Source organism: Gracilinanus agilis, chromosome 1 (genome assembly GCF_016433145.1).
Source record: "Gracilinanus agilis isolate LMUSP501 chromosome 1, AgileGrace, whole genome shotgun sequence".
NCBI lineage: Eukaryota > Metazoa > Chordata > Mammalia > Didelphimorphia > Didelphidae > Gracilinanus > Gracilinanus agilis.
This window is the reverse complement of record NC_058130.1, coordinates 618,007,155-618,030,633: the sequence shown is the minus strand read 5'-3', so window position 1 is coordinate 618,030,633 and position 23,479 is coordinate 618,007,155. Positions and strand designations below refer to the sequence as shown.

The 23,479-nt window shown below is 38.4% G+C and overlaps 1 protein-coding gene across 3 annotated transcripts in view; it reads right to left on the bottom strand.

Annotated features, from left to right (window-relative positions):
• SLC22A23 (solute carrier family 22 member 23) overlaps positions 1-23,479 on the bottom strand; it is a 274,005-nt gene that overhangs the window by 208,027 nt on the left and 42,499 nt on the right. For all 3 annotated transcript variants that reach the window (XM_044668041.1, XM_044668059.1, XM_044668049.1), the window contains exon 2: positions 5,646-5,749. In XM_044668041.1, coding sequence (XP_044523976.1) covers positions 5,646-5,749 — 104 coding nt within the window. The remainder of the gene's footprint in view (positions 1-5,645; positions 5,750-23,479) is intronic.

Here is a 23,479-nt window from a genome sequence, read left to right as displayed (position 1 = left end):
TTGTGAATTCCTTGAAGAAAGGGACTATCTTTTGTCTTTCTTTGTATCCCCAGTAGTTAGCACAGAGCCTGGCACTTGGTAGGCTCTAAATAGTGTTACTGACCGACAGGAAGAACATATCATGGCTCTGTGTGCTTTGGTGTCCTATAATTCTATAGAACTGATCATTTCCTTCATCTTTAATTCCAACTCTTCTTCCCCATCATGTCCTAAGACTCCCAGATGTCAAGGCTGGAGAGCCTTTCCTCCTTATGCTCCATCTCACTATTTCTTGCTTATGTGTGTGTATTAGGGACTTTTCATTGCCTTTTGGATTAACAATAATTTTAATACTTCTGATTTACGACCATTTAATATTATCAGAACACTGATTAAAGACAGTCTTTGGCAACAGCTGACTTAGTTTGGGATAATTTTAAAAATCCAGTGAACCCCAATCTTCTCACCAATCAAACAAACAATTATTGGAGTAGCAAGTCCGTTAACCCCAACCGCCTAGCCCTTGCTGCTCTTCTGTTTTGGAAGCAATACTAAGTATCGGTTCTAAGACAAAAGGTAAGGGTTTAAGAAAATAGTTAATAAGTTATTCCTGTGTTCTAGGCAACATGCTAGGCTGTCAGTTCAAAGGGAAAAAATGAAACAATCCTTCTCTCAGGGAGCCTCCATTCTATACCAAATATACAATGTATATAACCCCTGCTTGACAGTAACTCCTTGAGAATAGAGGTGTTTCTGACAGACTAGAAATTTAATATTCACTTTTACTGCATGCCTACTGTGCAAGGTACTGGGCATTCATTGGCCAAACAAAAAGACAAGTTTGTTGAATGAAATTACAACCAAATACAAAACTCCTTCCATCTTAAACATCCTATCATCCAGGAGGCTGAATGACCATTCTGTCTTATTAAAGTGATCTATACTGAAGGACTAGCCAAAGCGGCAGGATTCTGACCCAGGAAGGAGAAACATAATGTTTAAGAATGGCAATAAGGGGGCAGTTGGGTGGTTCAATGGATTGAGAGACAGGCTTAGAGACAAGAGGGTCCTAGATTCAATTCTGGCCTCAGATGCTTTCTAGTTGTGTGACCCTGGGCAAGTCACTTAACCCTCATTGCCTAGCCCTTACTGCTCTTCTGCCTTGGAGCCAATAAACATTATTAACTCTAAGACAGATGGTGAATGTTTAAAAAAAAAAAAAAAAAGAATGGTAATAGAGGGCAGCGAGGTGGCTTAGTGAATAGAATACCAGGTCTAGAGACAGGAGGTCCTGGGTTCAAAACTGAATTCAGACACTTCCTAGCTATGTGACCCTGGGCGAGTCACTTAACCCCTATTGACCAATCCTAAAAACTCTTCTGCCTTAGAACCAATACAAAATATCAATTTAAGACAGAAGATAAGATTTATTTTAAAAAATGGCAAAAGAATCTGAACAGATTTTCATGGGGAACATTTGAACATACCGGCTGATAGCTCATTACCATCCAAGTTGGCCACTTTAGTTCAGTTGATTAGAACACCATTTTAATGAGGCCAAGGTTGTTCATTCAGTCTATGCACTGGTCAATTAACTTGTCTGCTGTCTGCACCCTTAACCTTGGCTGGCTGACTGACTTACAAATGCATGCCCATGGTCACAAGGCAGGCAGAGTGAGTATAAAGGGTTTAATACTAATCCATCCTGCTAATGAGGAAATGATGCTAGGAGGATATAAGCCTGATGTGGGGAAAGAGCAAACACTCTGTCCTTGCAAGGCAACAAATCAGGTACTCTTGATGTATTTCTGTGCTTCTTCTGGTCTGGTCTGTTTTGTTCTTCACACCTGCGTTCCTATTCTCTCAGGCCCACCAGGCCCATCATGACACAGTTTGAGTTGTTCTAGTCATTAAGAAACATTCAATGTTTTTTAAATATGTTGTGGTCAAGCACATTGACTTCTCCCACAAAAAGCTGTCATCTAAGAAATAAGTAAATGTTAGTATTATTTTGCTCACTGTTAAATAAGCATCTACATAGCAGTATACCAGTGAAGTATAGTGACGAGAGCACTGGCTGTGGGTTTAGGAAGCCCTAGATTCAAGTCATACCTCAAAAACTTACTATCTGGGTAACAATGGGCAAATCATTACCCTCTCTGAACCAGTTTCCTCATCTATAAAATAGGGATAATAATAATAACACCCATCTCACAAGGTCATTGTATAGATCAAATGAAGTAATATTTATAAAGCATTCTGTGATGGAAACTATTATTATTGGGCAAATTTGGTCCAAAAATGAACATTGAAAAAAAAAAAAAGCTTGCTGTTTGAATGTGGATTGTTCTTCGTGACCTCCAAAAGCCCACCTTGTGACAGGGGACTCTTTCTTCATAGACACACGATCTCGAGACTACTTTCCAGAAAGCCACAAAAACCAAACAAAAGTTCTTGGCAGGTTTTTTTGTTTTCTTTATATGTTGTTCTTTTTATTGATGCAGGGTTCAGACTGGCAATAAAGTCACTTAGGGTAGGGCTCAAAACCAGAGCATCCCAACTCAACCAGAGAAAGGTGACACCAGTTTCTCAGAAAGTCAGAATCCAAACAACGTCTGCTCTTCCACCTCCTAACATTTTGCCACCTGAAGCCGTTGGACATGGATTTTCTCAAAGTAGAAGAGGGCACAAAGAGAGTAAAGTTACACTATCAGACTTTTGATCTGTCTTGCAAAGGGAAGCCAGCCTTATTTGTCCCTTATTTTCCTCAGCGTGTACAGCACTGTAGCAAACCAAAACATCATGTTCAACTTAACCCACCAAGTATTTATGAGAGCAAATAATGTCTAAATCATAGCGTGAGATCTTAATGTAGTGATTCTAAATCTGGGTGTTCTACAAACATAAAAACATTTTTTGGGGTAAATAGTTTAATAGAATTAGTTTCTTTTGTAGTCTTGGGTATTCGTTTAGTTATTTATTTATTTATGCATTTAAAAACAATTATTCAAGGGGCAGCTGGGTAGCTCAGTGGAGTGAGAGCCAGGCCTAGAGACAGGAGGTCCTAGGTTCAAAGCCAGCCTCAGCCACTTCCCAGCTGTGTGACCCTGGGCAAGTCACTTGACCCCCATTGCCCACCCTTACCACTCTTCCACCTATGAGACAATACACCGAAGTACAAGGGTTTAAAAAAAAAATTATTCTGAAAAGGGGCTACACCAAATGGCAAAGAGGTCCAGGACCAAAAAAGTTAAGAAGCTAAAGGTACAGGGACAAAAAGAAATGTGTGTTTTACATGGAGGGAAAAGTCCAAAACATGTTAATCTGAGATGGCACAGTCCAGATGAAAGACAATTAGACTCAAAGGTAGAAGACTCAGGTTCCAGTTCAGCAAGTTACAAACTTCCCAGTCATGTAAACTTGGACACGTTGCTAATGGTCTCGCTGAGCCTGTTACTTCATATATAAAATGGAAATAATGAATGTTGACATTACCTACCTCACAGGGTTGTTGGGAGGAAAGAGCTGTGTAACTTAACTGTGAGCTGCTCTCAGAACTCCTCCATAATAAAATTCCACATCTTTAATTGATATTTTTCTTTCCCAATGCAAACATTTTTTTTTTTGGCATGGGAACAAGCACAAAGTGAAAACAAAGTCTCTTCCAAGTATTTCTAGAAAGCAGGGTGCCTTATGTCGTTTTCAGCATGACTTCCCATCCTCCTAACCCCATTCTTTATGGATTCCTAAAACGCATGTGAATAATTAAAGAACAGAACAATCTATCCCTTTAGATCAGGGGTTTTTAACCTGAGGTCGGTGAACTTCTTCTATAGATAGATGAACTATTTCACCATAATTAGTTTCTTCTGTAATCTTCTGTGTTTATTTTCATTTAAAAAAACAATTCTGAGAAGGGCTCCATAGGTATTACTAGATAGCCAAAGGTGCCCATGATACAGAAAAAGGATAAAATCTCCTGCTTTAAATAATCGAAGTCATTCTTGTATTTCTTCTAATGTAGATGTTTGGGTAAAAGAAAGAGTATCCAGGTACAGAGAGGGCACTAAAACCAATTCATTAATAAACTTTAGGAATGTGTTAAAAAGTATCACAATTGTAAGCAGATGATTAAAGGTATTAAAAACAAATGAGAAATATGTTAAATGAGAAAGGAATTTCCAAACATACTGTTATGATTAGAAATGTCCACCATACCTTGAAAGATGTGTAAGATCTTCTGCTGTTATCAGTGACCATTCTGGGTCTACCTGACTGGGACTATTCAACAAGCTCTGCTGGGCCAGTCTGACTTCTCATTGAGCTAGTCTTTTTTTTTTTTTTTTTTTTTTTTTGGTTTTTAAACCCTTAACTTCTATGTATTAGCTCATAGGTGGAAGAGTGGTAAGGGTGGGCAATGGGGGTCAAGTGACTTGCCCAGGGTCACACAGCTGGGAAGTGTCTGAGGCCGGATTTGAACCTAGGATCTCCTGTCTCTAGGCCTGACTCTCAATTCACTGAACTACCCAGCTGCCCCCTCTTTCCTTCTTCTTATACAAATGTCATACATTAAAGTAGAACCCAAGTCTGACATTGGCTTTCCTGGATTTCTAGGTTCTACCAAGATCACTTCCTTTGAAACAATATAACAAATGTTGTAGATGGGCATTTATCAATCTACTATCTCTCATTGTACCTAGCAGTTATGTGACTGAGTATTGATGTATAATGAGTAGTTTTCTCTCCTCCACCTACGCAGAAGCTTGTGGAGGGCAGGAAACATTTTTAAGCCTTTATTTATAGCTTTCTTAGCATAGTGCTAAGCAAAGAGCCAAAGGATTTTTTAAAATGGAGTGTAGAATATTAATATTACTATATTGACAATGGAAGCTAGGAGATACATGAGTATGGAGGAAGAAGAAGATATATAGCAGCTATGTTTAGGAAGACCATAATCTATCATCTTCAAGTTTTATTTCAAAATGGTCTGTATTATATACTTTATATATGTAATATATGTATATATTTATGTATATATGTACATATATATAATACTTTAGTTTAATGGTTTTCAAAGTGTGGTTTGGGGATTCCTGGGACTCCATAAGATCAATACACCTGGGGATCCCTTAGTTTAAAACTATTTTCATAAGAACACTAGAAGATTTTAATTTCTAAATATTTAATTCTAAAATTTAGAATTTTAGGTTATATATATTTAGGATCTAAATAATAGATATAACCTAAATAAACCAAAATTTTGTGTGTGGGATCCTCTATTACCTTCTGTCTTAAAATCAATACTAAGTATTGGTTCCAAGGGAAAAAAAAAAAAAAAGCTAAGAGCTAGGCATTTGGGGTTAAGTGACTTGCCCAGGGCCACCTAGCTAGGAAATATCTAATGACAGATTTGAATCCGGGACCTCCCATTGTCAAGCCTGGATGTCTAGCCACTGAGCCATCTAGCTGCTCCTGCCCTCAATAATTTTAAAGAGTATAAATGGGTCCTGAGATGAAAAAGTTTGTGAACTGCTCCTTTAGTGAATACTTTTTGTTCTGAATTACCCAGGTAACTGATTCAAGCTTCTGCTTTGAGAATCAAAACATAGTACAGAAGAGAATTTAACCACATTGACAAGGTTTCTCCAGATAAATTTGGTACTTACAAGTCAGCAATACATCCGGTTATTAGATAGCCAAAGATTAGACCAACCAGTAAGGAAAACTTAGCAATATGGACCTTCCAGGCAGAGTCACACACAAGATCCCACTAGAAAAGAGGAGAAAAAAAAAAACACTACTATGAAATAAACACCAATGAATGGTACTGTATTTAATCAAAAGAGCATGATGACCATATTTTACTAGTGCTTAATTTCAGCCTTTTCTGATAAATTCTGTTAGGATCCTCTTAAATGATGGAAAACAAGCAGGAGATAAAGGTTAACATATACACAAAAGGAAAACTCAACCTTTTGGTCATAATATAGGGTCAGAATATTAAAACATTTAAAGTTAGCATCTGATTTGTGCTCCCTGTGTTGCAATTGCTATGAAGACATAGAAACCTAGGAGGAGAGAATTATTCACACAAGCTTAGATTAAAATATTTTAAACCAATGCCATTTAATAAGTTGGAAAAAACTCTACATATCTGCATGTGAAGCAAGTTTCGTTAAATCTCACCTAAACGAGAGCATATGTTACAATGACATTTCAGGGAAAAATGAAAAAAAAATAGAGAATCATGAGAAACATAATAGAAATGAATTGCTAGCATATGCTTTTTTTAATACTCAAAAAGAAGTCCAAACTTTGCAATTTGTCTTATGAGTAAAAGGACTGTAAGCTAATAGAATTTGTATTTCTAGTAAAAAAATTTTATTGACATACTTTTATTAATACTCACCTTAATTTTCAAATGTATTACCCCCTCCCCTGCCCCCATTAAGTGAGCCATCCCTGCACCAAAAATGGGGGGAGGGGAAAAAGCAGTTAATTAACTGATACCAAGAATGAAATTTTTAATATTTTAATTACATTCTTAGGATAAAATATAAAAGCTTTTTGAGACTTAGGATTACTTCTTTTTTGTTTTAATTTTCAGTGCCTGGCTCATAATGGCCATAATTAAGTAAATTATTGATTGATTGATTGATTATTTGACTGAACCAATGGACTGATTGATAGAAGGCAACTAAGTGATTCAGCAGATAGAGTGATGGGTCTGGAGTCAGGAAAATTTGAGGTCATATCTGGCCTCAGACACTTCCTGGTTGTATGAGTCTGGGTAAGTCATTTAATCTCTGATTGCCTGACAAAATAATCTACTGGCACAATGGAGAAGGAAATGGCAAACCACTCCAGGATCCTTGCCAAGAAAGGCCCATAGACAGCTATGGTCCATCGACTCATGAAGAGTTGGACATAAGTCAACAATAACTGATAATCAAAAAATTGCATTCCAGAATTTTGCATAACCAACAGTCCCTTTACTTCTGCAAAGAAGGGAGGGAGGTATCATTTCTTATTAAAGGAAAATTTGCTTGTTATAATTACACAATGTCCAGTTTTGCTTTAATTTTTTCCTTTTATATCGTAATAATCATTGTGAAGTCTTGAGTTCAAATTTGACCTCAGAAATTTCCTAACTGTGTGGCTTTCAACTGTCTAGCCCTTACTATGCTTCTGCCTTGTAACTGATACTTACTATCCATTCTAAGACAGAAGGTAAGGGTTTTAAAAAATAGTCATGATGCATATTGTTTTTCTGGTTCCGGGTATGCCACTCTCAGTCAGTTTATATATATATATATATATGTCTTCCCATGCTTCTCTGAATCCTTATTATTCATTCTTCCTCATTTGTTTAGCCATTCCCTAATCCATGGTGTTTCTATTTTTTGCTTTCACCAAGGCTGACTCTAAGTATTCTGGAGTATGTAAGACCTTTTTTTCTGTCTTTGACTTTCTTAGCACATATCCCCAGAAAGGGAATCTAAGTGTTCAAGAATGTGGACATTTTAATCACATTCTTAGCTTAGAACTGTATTGGCAAAGATGTGCGATGTGTGCCCTGACTCGCTGGAGGGGGCTGCTCTGTTCCCTCTCTCTACCACACCTGAGGACATTTTTGCATCTCCCACCCCTCTGCCCAGTAGCCCAAATGCGAGCACATCCTCCCTCTGCTCTCTGGGGTAATGGGGGTGGCTCACAGGCAGCACAAAGGTACAGTTTGGGCACATGATCTCTGAAATTTCACCAATGCTGGCTTAGAATATGGACTAAAGCAAGATCTATTTAAACTTTTTTTTTCTACCTTTGTATTCAGTGTTGTTATATTCAATAATCTGGGAAGAGATGGATGCCACCTTGAATGACAGGGATGGCAGTTGAGATATTCAGAATGTTCCCAGGTGCCATGAGCCAGGGGCAAATGTCGGTTGGTCCCACCCTATATATACCCCTCACAGCTACATTGAGGGAGGTCTCTGGACTCAGAGGCTGAGAACTGGAGATCACAGATCTCTGCAAACCTCTGTGTTTCAGTCTAGGCAGTGGGTGGCTGACTGAAGGGTGGTTGAAGGGTGGCCAGGAGGTAGAAGAAGAGGGTAGGAATAAGCCTGAATCTATTTCCTGGCTGGACTGTGAGAGCTAGTGAACCATCAACACTATTGGTGAGAGAGCTGAGAGAACAAAGACCATCAATACATCTGCAGCAATAGCCTTCCCTATTCTCTGGTTTGGCTGTGGCCAGGTCCGGCCAGATAAAGAGGGAGAGGTGAAATCTCAAGCCTCCACCAGATCAGTAGCCTCCAGTCCTGATTGTTAATTAGTCTAATAGATAATAAATCAATAGGGTTTCCAATCCCCAATCCTTGACCTTGTTATCCTTTCCCTACTTATAGATAAAAGAGTGTTCAATAACAAGTACCTTCATGAGTGGTCTTTCTATCATGGCCCTTGGGAAGGGAGTCAAATACAGTCAGATCCTGAATGTTATCCAAGGCTGATCAATAGCCCGATACCAATTTATCCAACCCCAAGTTGGGCCTGGAAAGGTTACCCATCTATCTAACCTCTCAAGGGTCCTTGCTTGGGCAGCTATTAAAGGAATTCCAACAGGTTATCAACCAAACCTGTTAGAGAGAAGGGGATAACTTACAGCAGCAGTCAGGGTAATAGTAGTAGGTGTTCCTCCCACCAACTGCAGCTGCGGAGATCATAGATAGATACACATCATCACCATCATTATACATCTGTATCTTCCTCTCTACCCTTTATTTCTTTAATAGTTTTTGGTGAGCCAGGTAGGAGCTGATCCTACAATCTTCAGTGTGTAGCATATCATTTGTTGATTGATAATTCAAAAAATTACTTTCCAAAATAGACTATAGTTCCACCAAAAAAATACATTTGTTTGCCTTTTTATAGCTCCTCCACTATTGATTATTCCCACATTTTGTCTTCTTGCTAATTTACTGAGTGAGAGGTAAAACCTCTATTGCTTTAATTTGTCATTCTCATTAGTGACCTGGAACAACTTTTTAAAGTTCTGTTAACAGTAGCAATCCTTTTGAAAATTATTTATTTAAATTCTTTTACTACTTAACCAGTGGGGTGTAGTTATTTGTCTTATAGTTGTGAGAGTTAGTTTTCTTTAAATCTTAGACATTAAATAGATAAAGATAGGAAGAACATTTATTAAGCACTTATATGCCACCACTATGATATGTGTTGGAAATACAAATGAAAACAAAAAATAGTCCTTACTTTCAAGAAGCTTACATTCCAAGGGAAAGAGAACACCTAGAGGATACCTGAAAAGCTGGGAGGTAGGTGGGGGAGAAAGAGAAGGGAAGAATGGAGGAGGTGGTGTGTGGGCACACGCACATGCATGTCTGTGTATACGTGTATATTTGTACATGTGCATGTGTATGCATATTTCTAAAACCATAAACCCTACTTTACAATATTCCATTCTTAAAATACCATTGTATTTTCTTATTTCTCAGGTGACCATCACCAGAATTCTTCTATATCCTATACTAAACAAAACCAAGATCTAACTCCAGTGATAATAGTAAAACCTCAAGGAATTCGGATTGATAGGGATAAGGTCTTGGTGGTGAGGGTACCATTTCCTTCTCCAGCAAGTCACTTAACCTTCAGTTTCCTCACCCCTAAAATGAATTGGAGAAGGAAATGGCAAACCACTTAAGTATCTTTTCGAAAAAACAAAACAACAAAAACAAAAAATGGGATCAGGAAGAGTCAGATTTGTGTCTGAACAACAAGTGAACAACTAAACAAGTATGTTAAAAATTCCCTCTTAAAATCTTGTTTTTACTGTTTGCTACTTAGACAGCTCCTTTAAATTAGTGCCTAGATAAGCTTAAGGCTAAGCTCTTGTTCTAATTATCACAAATTCTAAAATTAGTTGGTTTTGAAGTACTGATTTTTAAACTATATGTTCATGAAAATGATAGTCAAGAATCATTCATTTAAAGAAAAAACCTAAAGACAGACTATTTGAAAATGCAGTGGTTCGCTATTTCCTTCTCTAGCTCATTTTATATGAAAGGAAATGGAAGCAAACAGGGTTAAGTGACTTGTCCAGAGTCGCTTAAAGTATATAAGCCTGATTTAAACTTGGGTACTTCTGATTCCAGGCTGGGTGCTCTACCTGCTTTAATATCTTGCTACCTGAAAGAGTGCTGGATTTTAAATTGGAGGACCAGACCCACTACTTACTGCCTGTGTAAACTTGGGCAAGTGCCCTCACCTTTCTAGGTCTTAGTTTGGAGGGAGTTGGTCTAGATATCAACCAATTAATAAACATTTATCAAGCATCTACTTTATGTCAGGTACTTTGCTAAGAGCCAAAATATAAAGAGAGTCTAAAGAGAGTCTTTAACCTTAAGGAGCTTACAGTCTTATGGGGGAGACAACAAATAAATATATACAAACGAAATTCTATAAAGGATAAATAGGAAATATAAATAGGAAATAATTAATGGAGGGAAGGCACTAGAATGAAGAGGGGTTGGGGAAGGCTTCCTGTAGAAAATAGGAGGTCAATAGTTGGAGTGGAGGAGGGAGAGCATTCCAGACATGGCAGCAGCCAGGGAGAATGCCTGGGGCAGAGTGATGGATTATTTTGTTCTTAGAACAGCAAGGAGGTCAGTGTCACTGGATTAAAAAGAATATGGCAGGGTGTGAGATGTAAGTAGACTGGAAAGGTAGGCTAGGATATGAAGGGCTTTGAATGCCAGAGTATCTTGTATTTGATCTTACAGGCCATAGGAGGTTATATGGTTAGATTTGAACTTTAGGAAAAATCACTTGAGTGGCTGAATGGTGGATGTCCTGACAATAGGGAGCTGTCCCCCCTACCCCCCCTCCAGCAGACTATTGTAATAATCTAGGTGTGAGGTGCTGAGGACTTGCACTAAAGTGAGGAGAGTGTCAGAGAAGAGAAGGAGGCATATTACAGAGATGCTGCAAGGCAGAAATGAACAATTGTTGGCATTGACTTGGATGTGGGAGGCGAGAGGTAGTGAGGAATCCAGGATAACTCCTATGTTGGGAGCCTGGGGGATGGGGAAGATGGGGTTGCCTCTACAGGGAATGTAGGAGGTGGGGGGGTTGGCAAAGTCTTAGAGGGAAAGATAATGGCTCTGATTTCTTTCACCAAAAAATGGATGATTCTGCACTCTAGAACCCAGGAATTTTTAATCTGGGGGCCTTGAACTTTATTTTTTAAAGTGTATTTTGATAACTATTTCCACATTATTAGTTTCTTTTCTAAGCCTATGTACAATATTTTGTTTTATCCATTTTATAACATCATTCTGAGAAAGGGTCCACAGGTTTCACCAGACTGCCAAATAGGTACCCATACCCAAAAAGGATAAGAACATTTGGACTAGATGAGTTCTAACTTCTTCTTTTTTATTTTTTTATACCATTACTGTCCATCTTAGAATCAATACTGTGTATTGGGTTAGACAATGGAGGTTAAGTGACTTGCTCAGGGTCACATAGCTAGGAAGAGTCTGAGGTCAGATTTGAACCTAGGACCTCCTGTCTCTAGGCCTGGCTCTCAATTCACTGAGATACCCAGCTACCCTTGTGGCTTTCTCTTGTTCTCAGTTCTATGATCCTACTTAATTTAGCTGGAATCAAGCTAGTAGATTAAGATTTTCCCTAGCACGACTTTAGTTTATAGGTGGTCAAGGCATCAAGAAATTGACTGGGGGCAGCTGGGTAGCTCAGTGGATTGAGAGTCAGGCCTAGAGATGGAAGGTCCTAGGTTCAAATCTGGCCTTAGACACTTCCCAGCTGTGTGACCCTGGGCAAGTCACTTGACCCCCATTGCCCACCCTTACCACTCTTCTACTTATGAGCCAATACACAGAAGTAAGGGCTTAAAAGAAAAGAAAAAAGAAATTGACTGAAGCATGTATAATACCACATAAGCCTAGAATGGGAGAGACAGGGAGCTGCCATGGTGCCTGGGCACAATGTCAAAGAATTCCAAGATTTTAGCACTGAAATCTTTCTGTGAGCTGTTTACGGACCTTCAACTTAGGGAAAATAATATACTGCACACTATTTATGAGCTGCCTCCATGTTTTCAGGAAAAATCAAGAGACTCCATGCACACTTGGGAATATGGAATAATTGCTTTGTGTCACATTTGGTCAGTTCTTTCTCACCACCCCTCCTGCAGGGGAGAATTAAGTTCAAAGATGAATTTATTTTTACAATATTTTTAGCTTGACCATAGCCCCGCTGCTTATCTGACAAGAGTGTTCAATTACTTTCAAGAGGCTCTCTTCCCATCTGACCTGGCAGAGGCATCAACGTGTTGGTTAAGTAACAACCACTATTCCCTTACTGCTGGAATGTTTATTTATTGATTAGTTACTCTATACATAGGGACTTTCCCATGTAGACAATTTAAAACTTCTCTGTAGGAACTCAGAAACCACTTTCCGATGACCTCTTTTAGGAGGTCTTCCCTGATCCTCCTCTCTGTATCTACCTCCCTTTCCTTTCTAAAATTTCCCTATAGCACTTTGTGCGGATTTTTCTGTAATACTTGATATTCTGTATCATATATATTCATGTATGTGTTGTATCCCCTATATAGAGAATATTGCAAACTCTTAGAGGGCAGATATTGAGTCATTTTTTATTTCTGTATCCCAATATACTTTACACATAGCAGGTGCTGAATAAATTTTTAAAAAATCCAATTCCAAATATTTTTGTTGTTGGCTTAGTTGTATCAGCCTCTTTTGATCCCATTTAGAGTTTTCTTGGCAAAGATACTGGAATGGTTTGCCATTTCATTTTCTAGCTCATTTTTCAGATGAGGAAACTATGTAGTAGGGGTAAGAGACTTGCCCAAAGTCACCCAGCTAACTGTCTGAGCCCAGATCTGAAACTCAGGAAGACAAGTTTTCTTAACTCTAAACCTAACACTCTATCTACTACATAAGAAGTTATCCAAAAGAAAACTGAAGGATGTATGCCAAGTGCCCACCCCCATGCCCCATGCCATGAATAATTTAGACTCTGCCCTTAAAACTACCCTGGGCTTTGATAGGTAAGCTTTAACCTTATGTTGTCCAGAACATATGTCTAAGTCACATCCTGGACATTCAAAACCCCAATTCTCCTTTTATTTCTCCTTTAAGCATTGCTTTCTTTCAGAATGCAAATCCCTTAAGGATTTTGTGTATCTTTCTTTCTAGTACTTATATCTCTAGTGCTTAGGACAGTACCTGGTACCTAGAAAGTACAATAAATGCTTTATCTTTCATTCATCAGTCAACATCAAAGATACATGCTTTATCTTTCATACATTAATCAGCTATCCCTAACTTCTTCAGAATGGTGCCATACGAGGGTTAGAACTAAATGAGGGCATTCAGAAGACCTTTGCATCTCTTCTTGAAATTCAGTAGATGGTTAGAGAGTTTGGTACAGGTGGACCAAATCCTTTGAGGACTCTAATCTCAGAGACAAAAAAAATGGTCAATTATGGTAGCAGCTTAATCTTTAGACTAAAACTTCTGAAGTACATTATTATTTTTTAAAAACTAGAACTGTAGTTTTATCCACATAGGAAGCCCTTGATGAAGAATTTCCCTTGTGAAAACTGACTGGCACTATTTTTATAATTTGTATTCTTAAAAAGTTGCCTAAAAAGAATATTTTGATTAGGGAGACTTTAACTACTCCTCCAGAAATAGAATTTTAAAAAAAAACTATATTAGAAAATAGACAAAATTTTCTAGTATTCATGACAATTAAAGTCATTTTGTTCAGTGTTCCATTCCATTTTGCATTCACACAGTCTCCAGGTCTCCCCACTCCTCACCTGGAATTTGGTACCTGAGGCAAGAAAGAAGGAGATTTGGCTTTGTTGTTGTTGTTGTTGTTTTTTAAGCAGACTATATAGGGCAGTTTTTGCTACAGATCCCCAAGCAAAGTAAAGATTCATACGGGCCAAATTTTTCCTTGCTGGGGAATCCTACTTCCTTTATTGTCCTTCTGTCCCCCAGTACCTCAAAGGCCCTATGTTGCTTCTTTGTGTGAAGAGAGTACCTGGGCCTATCCTTCCCCAAATGCTCCATCTGCTAAAATTACTCTTCCTCTTTCCTTCTTGCTGGTCCCTCTTTTTCCTCAAATTAAAATTCTATTCCCTCCAACTATACAAACAGAATAAAAATTTCACAAAGGTTCCCAAATGTCTGCATATTCTTTCTTTTGCAGCAGAAAGTTCAACTTCCTGGAATTATTACCCTAGAGCAGTGGTATCAAACCCAAAGTGAAGGGATTCTTGAGGGCTACATATTGACTTAGAAAACCACACATTAACATTACCTATGTTGTATTTATTTTATATTTTTTATCTTGTCCAACATTTTCCAAATGCATTTTAATGTGGTCCAGGTTACACTTAGGAATTCTGGCTGGATGTTGGTGGGCAACAGGTTTGACACATTTGCCTTAGAATATCATAGGCTACTACTTCTTCTTCTTCTTCTTCTTCTTTTTTTAAATCCTTACCTTCTGCCTTAGAATGGTTCCAAGGCAGTAAGGGCTGGGCAACTGGAGTTAAGTGATTTGCCCAGGATTACATGACTAGAAAGTGTCTGAAGCTAGATTTGAACCCAGGATCTCCCTTCTCCAGACCTGGTTTTCTGTCCACTGAGCTACCTAACTGCCCCAACTATCTGGTTTTTAGGCAACTGATAAAATCTTTAGCTTTTTGAATTAAAAAGGAAGGAGATGCATTACTATCTGAGGCATACTAGTATAGTAGGACTACTTAAGTCCCACTCATATCACACTGAAGTGACTCATAGAGTTAATCAGAAGAATCTCTGAATTGGTAGCACTGAGGCCCAAGGGCAGGGTGGAGCAACTCATGCTAGATGTATGTGGGTGGGTCTGCTCTCTGACTTCTTCTAGTGGTCTACATGTGCTCCTACTTAGCTCTTCAGGGACTGACCTGCTCTGGAATGACAAAGCAATCTCTTTTTGGTCCGGGTGTCTTTGGGACAGGACAGGGGCAGAAGAGGTGTCATCCCATAGGGTACACATAGGGATGGGCTCGTGCTCTGGCTTCTTGCTTATGGTTGGTTCTCATGCTTCCTGTCACGAGAAGCTACGTTATAAATAATTAAGCTGAAAAGAGTTTCTAATTCCGTGGTTTTTTTTAAAGTTTGTTCGTTCTTTCCCTCTCTGTCTCTGTCTCTCTCTCTCTCTCTCTGTGTCTTTTTTTAAATGTGTGGCTTTGGATTCTTGACAGCTCTCCCTTGGACTTTGACAGAAAAGGCTGGTTGAAACCAGACTGTAGAGGGCCTTAAATGTCACACTGAAGTGTTTTCATTTTATCCTAAAAACAAAGAGAACCTTTGAAGGGTTTTGAGTGGGGAAGAGACAAACAGAAATGCTATAGGAATATTATTATGGTAGTAGTAAGGAGGATGGGATAGAGAAAGGAGAGATTAGAAGCAATACTATGAATGTAGTAATAAGTAGCTTCCTAATTGGTTTCCTTTGCTTCAAAGCTTGGCTCCCGTCAGACCTCTTTACCCTCAAATTGCCCTCGTGACCCAATCTGGAAATCAAATTTGATCCAGTTTTGGTCAGTCTGGCTCTGAAAAACCTAGAGGAAATCCTCCTCTCCCTCTCATATATGAGTTATTTTGCAGTTCTAGACTACCCAAATGAAAGTGGTGGAACTATAGAAATTCAAGAAAGATAGCACAAGTTAAAAGGTCATAAAAGTAAAAAAAAAATTATTTATTTGAAGTGGTATAGTAGAGGACCAAGGAAACCTATTTACTTAAGGAAGCAGCATGAGATTGAGGGGGGCTTTGAAGCTGAGAAAAAACAGGGTTCTCTTCAAGTCCTGTCTATGACACACACCAGTTGTGTGAACCTGACCAAATCCCTTAACCTCACTACTCTCTGGTCAATTCTCAAAGCTATGATTGTTGGAGAGCGTGCCAATCTGAAGTGGTAGAGGGTGTTTCCTCACTCAGGAGTTCCCTGTATCAAGGTCATGATAAGTAAGGTTCCTAACCCACTGTTTGTCTACTGCTCAGCAACAATCATAGCTTCAAGAGTTGACTAGAGTAGTGAGGTTAAGGGATTTGGCCAGGTTCACATTGCCAGAGTGTAGTAGAGGTTGAATTGGTTTATAGGAAGGTTGAAAAACCTGAGCCTGGAGCTGTCCTAGGAATTTCTGGGAACTCTGGAGACATCATGACTCAATGTTTAAAGCTTTTGGAGATGATGAATTTCCTGACTGTTTCTACCTATGTAGTGGCTCACTGCTGAAAGAACTTATTGCTTTGGTATTGTGAAAATTCTGAATGCCACCTTGGTCTTCCTCCTTCTCTGTAACCAGGCCAAAATGGGTAGGGTGCTGAACTCCTTAAAAGGAGATATAGTTCCTTTTGACTTTCTCTTCTTTCAACCCTACAGGTGAATTTTGTAACCCTAAGCCTTATTTAAAAGAAAAAAAAACACAAAACAAAACATTATTTTCTTTCCTAATATCAATTATAAGATTTAAAGACCTGCATGGACTAGGCAACTGGGGCTAAGGTGACTTGCTCAGGGTTGCACAGCTAGGAAGTATCTGAGTCCAGATTTGAAACCAGGTCCTCCCAACTTCAGATCTGGCACTCAATTCACTGTGCTACCTACCTGCCTCTAACTCTGAGACTTTCAAGGAAGTAAGCTTGCTCTGGTACCATGATAACCATTCTCACATGGCAGCTAGTGTAGGGAAATTCCTATAGGCAAGCTTGCTCATTGGCCCCTGATTTCCTTTTCCCCCTCTGTATTTTCTTTCCCAAGTAAGTGACTGAGCATCAGCCTCAAGGTGTCTATACTTGGAAGCAACCTTGGGTATCTGAACGGTCCAGAAGTCCTAGATCCCTTGAGTGAAGCTGATTGGCATGAAGGGGATGTTCTTCCTCAGAGAAGATGCCCAATACCACGGGTTGCCAGAAGATGGAGACACTGAGGGAGTTATTGTAGTGCCAAGATGAAATGTAAAATGCCTTTTCAGCAGTTCTTCAAATTGCTTTTATGTCCTGAGGAAGTTTAGGTGTCAGTCTTCAAACAGATTGTAAGGGTCACTATAAGTTACTGAATCCCCACTTGAAGCCTTTCTGTCAACGTGCACGATGAGCCTTTTGCGCTTGGCATTTCTTTTGGATGCAGAAATAAATACCTGTCCCATACTTGATTCATACTGTACATTGAGTACTTGCCTGGGTGTAGAGCTTTGGAAGAGAATTTAGGTTTGGTGCCCTACTCCTTTGTGTATAAATATGGTTTCTTACTGGTAGGCAGGTATTGCACAGTCATTTATTAAATGCCTAATATGGCCAAAATACTATGCCGAGCAATGGGGGAGATACAAAGATGATGATTAAGTCCCTTTATGTGTTTTCTGTATTTGTTTATGGACTCCTGCAAGTCCTTCATCTCTCATGCATTTTCTGTGAGGTGCTTGTTGAACTGAACTGAACTAAAGACTAGGTCTTCAGCCTTCATAGAGCTTCCAGCTTGCAAGTCAACAGCTCCAGCCTCTACATCAGTGGTTCCCAAACTTTTTTGGCCTCCCGCCCCCTTTCCAGAAAAAATATTACTTAGCCCCCTGGAAATAGTTTTTAAAAAAAATTTTAATAGGAAAGATAAATGCACCTGTGGCCATCACCGCTCCCCTGGATCGCCACAGCACCCACCAGGGGGCGGTGGCGCCCACTTTGGGAATCACTGCTCTACATCAACCAACAATATTGTTTCCCACTGGAAATGTATATCAGCTGTCTGATATATTAAGTAGCCTCTGTGGTGCTAGTGTGGGAATCTAATGACCATTTATTCCACTCATCTATGGGACAATGTTCTGGAGTGGTAAAACAATAGCCTTATGGGATACCACTTAGTAATGTAGTGTATTCATGTCTTGTCTCCTCTGTGGCTTGTTTGTAAGCTCCTTGAGGTGAGACACCTCATAGTATACATCATTGTATCTCCCACGGAACCAGGTGGTGCCTTGCACAAAATAATGTGTTCACTGCTTGATTCTCAACACAGTACATACTTAGTTAACCTAGGAAAGGTAAAGCTTAAAAAGAAAACTGCAACAATTAATATCATAATCCTATTGCACCTGTGCCTCAAGCTGACATAATCTTGGCTCCTGAAGTCTACACCCCCTAACTCTAGGCTGCTGGAGGGTAAAAGGATACCAGCTGCTTGCTGCCTCCATGGCTATGAATCATCTTCTCTGCTTTTAAACACTTGCATGCCTTCATCTGGATTCCTCATTGATGAGTTTATTTGAGGTTAAGTGATGCATAAGGAGCACATTATGCTTACATTAGATGGCCCAAGAGCAAAACTGATTTTAATAACAACAATTCAGAGGAATGGATGACTCAGGGAATTACCTACAGATCAAGATACCTGAACTAGACATCTGGCCTAGGACAATAATGTGCCAGTTTAAAGGCTACCTAGCACCATGCCCTGTGGTCACTGCATAAAGCTGCACCAGTTACATGCATCGGATGCCAACACAGAAAATTAAGACAGCTGGGGAAACTGAATAAATCCCTGGGATACAGGAAAGGATTGAGAAGCTTCAGGTTACATTCACCTTGCACATGAACCTAGGGAACAGACGCCATGAATACCCTAGACCTATGGCCTGATTCAAGTCCCAGTTATCCAAATGGTTAGATACTTGAGTTGATAAACAAACAAAATGAGAATGGTTGTGTGTGTGTGTGTGTGTGTGTGTGTGTGTGTGTGTGTGTGTGTGTGTGTTACCAGATTCACCAAGGCAGGATTATTAACAAAAGAAAATCTTAGTAGCTCTGACTCTATTCTTGAAATTCAGCAAGGAGCTGGGCATTCCAGACTAAATTTCCACTTGTACTGATGTAATTTTATCAGGGAAAAGATAAGGGAAAAAAATTCTCTCTAGTACCCTGTTTACTAAGTCTTTGAATTACTGCAAAACTTAGAGATAAGATACCTCAACACTTGGAAGTATAAAACACATTCTTGAATTACATTCTTGAATACTTTTAGCATTCCTAGAGATGGTACAGCATTAGATCATCTCATTGTGTACATTTTTTTTGTTTGATTTTAATCCAAAAAAATATAATGTTCAAAAAAGTAGAGACCCTTGAACTTGGAATATAAATTGTTATGGTGGGTCCATCCAGTCCCCTGGGTTAAGGTCACAACCAGAGTTCTGTATTTAGTTGGTAGTCCTACATTCTTCGGAAGGACATTTTAATAAACTTGAGCCTATCCAGTGGAGAACCTCAAGATCTTGCTATGTATAAAAGGAAAGCTCATGATCAAATAAAGGAAAGACATGTACAGAAGATAGACAATTTGAATTGCATATAATTATTAATTTTTTTGCAAGATACACTCAAAGCAGATAAAAATTAGAAGGAAAATAGTTAACTGGGAAAAAAATCTTAGCACTAAGTTTCTCTGATAATGATCTCATAGCCAAGATATGTAAGAAGGTGATTCAAATTTATAACATGAGCAACCCTCCAAGAGATAAATGGTCAAAGGATGTGAGCAGGCAGTTCTCAAAGTAAGACATCCAAGATATTGACAGACCATTAAATGATTACAAATCACTAATACGGAAATGCAAGTGAAAGCATTTTGGTTCTATCGCATCTATTAAATTGGCAGATACAACCCAAAAAAGTCAAAAATCCCATAATGAAAATGTTCCAGGGGCTGCAGGAAAACAAGCACATTGATGCACATTGGTGAACCTGTGAATTAGTCCAGTCAATTGGACCAATTTGGAACCATACTCCAAAAGTCATTAAAATGTGCATATCCTCTGACACTGTAAGTACCACTTTTAGACCAAAGAAACAGGAAAAAGATCCATATGAATAGAGATATTTATAGCAGTTCTTTATGTAGTGGTAAAGAGCTAGAGATTAAAAGGGTGCTAATCATCCTTAGGAGGATGGCTAGAGAAATTACATTCTGTGAATGTAATGGAGTCTTATTGCACGGTAAGAAATAATGAATGACAACTTCAAAGAAACTTGGGGAGACTTATATGAAATGAACAGAACCAGCAGAACATTTGATATAACAATAATACCAAAATATGACTTTAAAAAACATAATTAATCAGATCTTGTGATGACCAACCACAATTCCTAAGTACTGAAAATGAAGCATGCTTTAGTAGAATAGCAGGAATGTGTGAGAGAGACAGCATGAGACATACATTTTGTATGTCACCAATGTGGAAATTTGTTTTGCTTGACAATGCATATTTGTGACAAGGGTTTTGTTTTTCTTTTTTTCCAATGGGGAGTGGTATGTAGTAATAAGGTCCATCCCCAAATGAGAAGGAAACAAAGAGGAGGCCAGAAGGATTCACGGGTGAACCTTTGAAAATTAAATGTTAAACTGTTAGCTTTTAATAGCTTGAAACTTCTCTAAGACTGTAGAATGTCTCTTATGGATCTATCTTCCATTAATATCTTTCAAAGAAAAACCTAATTAGAAATGGCTTGGAAGTCATACTGCTGTGTGCAGAATGAGAAATCTGAAAGGTGGCTAAGAAATAATGTAGTCCATTTTACAAGTGGGCACAACTCCTCTAAAGCAAATAACTGACAAATAATCTGTGAAGATTTTTGGAGAGTCTTTCTGGTTCATAGTTGAAAGTAGAAAAAAGAACAACAACAATATTAAAAGAACAAAATTGAAGGCTGAATATTTTTAATGACCAAGGTTGACTTCAGGAAAGAGTTGACAAAATTTACCCTCTGCAAAACTCCCCCCACCAAATCCTTTCAGAAGTCTAAGGGTGTGGAAAATGGCATAAAGTGCTGATTGGCTGTATCGCTTTGTTTCATTTTAAATCTCTTATGTTGCAGTAGGGATATATTTGGAAATGAAAGAGATACCAAAAGAAAAAAATTCTATAAAAATAAGATTTAAAATTTTAAAAAAATCAACTTTGTCATTGAACTTAAGACAAAAACCAATCTTTTGTTTTGGCTTACCCAGAAGAGTAGGTCCTCATTTTTATTTTGGTCTCTAAAAAGTGACTAATTATATTCCCTCCAGGAACTGTCACATGGGAATAGGAAAAAGAACACTGAAAAAGAAATAGAAACACCTGGGTTCTATTCCTTACCTCTGCCTTACCTGTCTGAGCTGAGCAAGTCACTGAACCTCCTTGAATAGTTTTTTCCTCTGTGAAATTAAGGAGTTGGATGTCTTTCTATTTAAATTCTATGATTCTATTTCATACCCTAGGCATAAGTTTGATCTATAGAATTAGAAATATTTTCCTTAGGCGTGTTATAAAAGTAGCAGCAATGCAAGGATCCAGAGCAAGGCTGAGGGACTTATGAGAAAGAAAACTAGCCACATTCAGAGGAAGAACTGTGGGAGTAGAAACAGAAGAAAAACAGCCACTTGAACACATAGGCTGATGGGGATATTATTGGGGATGTAGACACTAAACGATAACTAGTCCAACTATCAATAATATGGAATTAGGTCTTAATCAATGATACATGTAAAACCCAGTGGAATTGTGCGTTGGCTAAGGGAGGTTAGGAGGGCTTGGGGGAGAGGGAAAGAACATGAAACATGTAATTATGAGAAAATATTCAAAATAAAATTAATTAATTAATTTAAAAAAAGAAAAATAATAAATAAAAGTACCACAGGGGCAGAGGAGGGAATTGCTATGGGCTTCAGTCTTTTTCAATTCTCTTTCATCTCCAACTAAATCTAGAATAGATTCCAGTTCAGATTCCTATTTGTATCCCTGGTGTCCTTTCAACAAAATCTCTTTTTATTTGATTTGTTCCTGTTTATTTTGTTGGGGGAAAAACCCCCCTATATTCCCAAAGGTATAGATTTCTAGATTTCCAATCGCTACATCAGTCTACAACTTCAAAGGCCACTATAAAGCCATTTTCCTTAGTATTTCACCATTATAAAGACCACAGGTGCTAGGGAACAGTGCTAGACAAAAGCCAAGTAATTACTTACGAGAATATACTTAAGAAAAGAAAGCTTATGTGCAATATTATTAATTATTTAAATAAAAGTTAAAAGGCCTTTTATGATTCAGACCAATTCTTCTGAAGGATCACAAGTGAATTTAATTTAAGTCTGACCATTAAGGTTCTTGAAGACAAAGCTGACTTAAAAAAAAACATATATCGAATGACTTCCTTGCTTATATTTCCTTCCTTAGAAATAGGAATTTTAGGTTTCTCTAAAAATGCAATGAATAAAGAAAGGTTAAGTGAAAAATGGACTCCATGTTGTACTAAAAAACCTAGAAGCCCAGGACAGGGAAGATAGCAGACTGGCCTGAGAGAAGTCATTCTTAATTTCCTCCCCAGTACTACTACTTTTGGCAAGAAGGAAAAGGGAAAAGTAATGCTTCCTAGTTTTTTGCTTCTAGTCAGGCCTTTCTCTTTTCCCCTGCAACCACCCCTTTGTATCTTCACCCAACAGCCACCTGGAATCCTTTAGTTTACATAATTACAATTTGGTAAACTAATGAGATGGTTGTCTCACCTCAAATCAGACTTCTGGCTTTCCTGGCTTCCTTCAAGTCCCAGCTAAATCTCAAATTCAAAAGGAAGTCCTTCCCAATCCCTGTTAATTCTAGGACCTTCCCCCTCTTGATTGTTTCCTATTTATCTAGCATACAGCTTGTTTGAACACAGATATTTGCATGTTTTTCTCCTCATTAGATTGAGAGCTCCTTTTACCTCTCTTTGTATCTTCAGCTCTAAGCACAGTGCCTGGCACATAGTAGATACTTGATTAATGTTTACTGATGGATTCACTGATGTCATCTTCCCTTCTCCAAATGCTGATGGCTTTAAATAACCCTTCTCCGTGGAGAAGAAATACTTGGAGTATTCTATACAGTGATTTGAGGATGCATCAAAAACACAACTGGTAAAACATTCTCCAGGGCTTCATCCCCAGTGGATCACAGAGCTTCCAGTGAGACACTGATGAATGTTTTCCACCTCTAAAAGCCAACAACCCTTGGGTTCTCATAACAGGATGTCTACTCAAGAGCCTACAATTCTGTGAATATTGTGTGTGTATGTATATATTCATAGTTACATGTTAATTTGATGTGTTCATAAACGTTAAATAAAGGCATAATTGAATATCTATTTATTTTAAAAATATAGGTAGGGACAAGGCTTTTGATTCATCCATACTTTAAGTTAAGGAAATTTCTTCTACCAAAGCAGATTATCTCTCTCTATAACTTAAGAGTCAGAATTGCAGAACACCAAGAATTAAGTGACTTGCCCAGGTGATCGTTCTCTCTCTCTCTCTCTCTCTCTCTCTCTCTCTCTCTCTCTCTCTCTCTCTCTCTCTCTCTCTC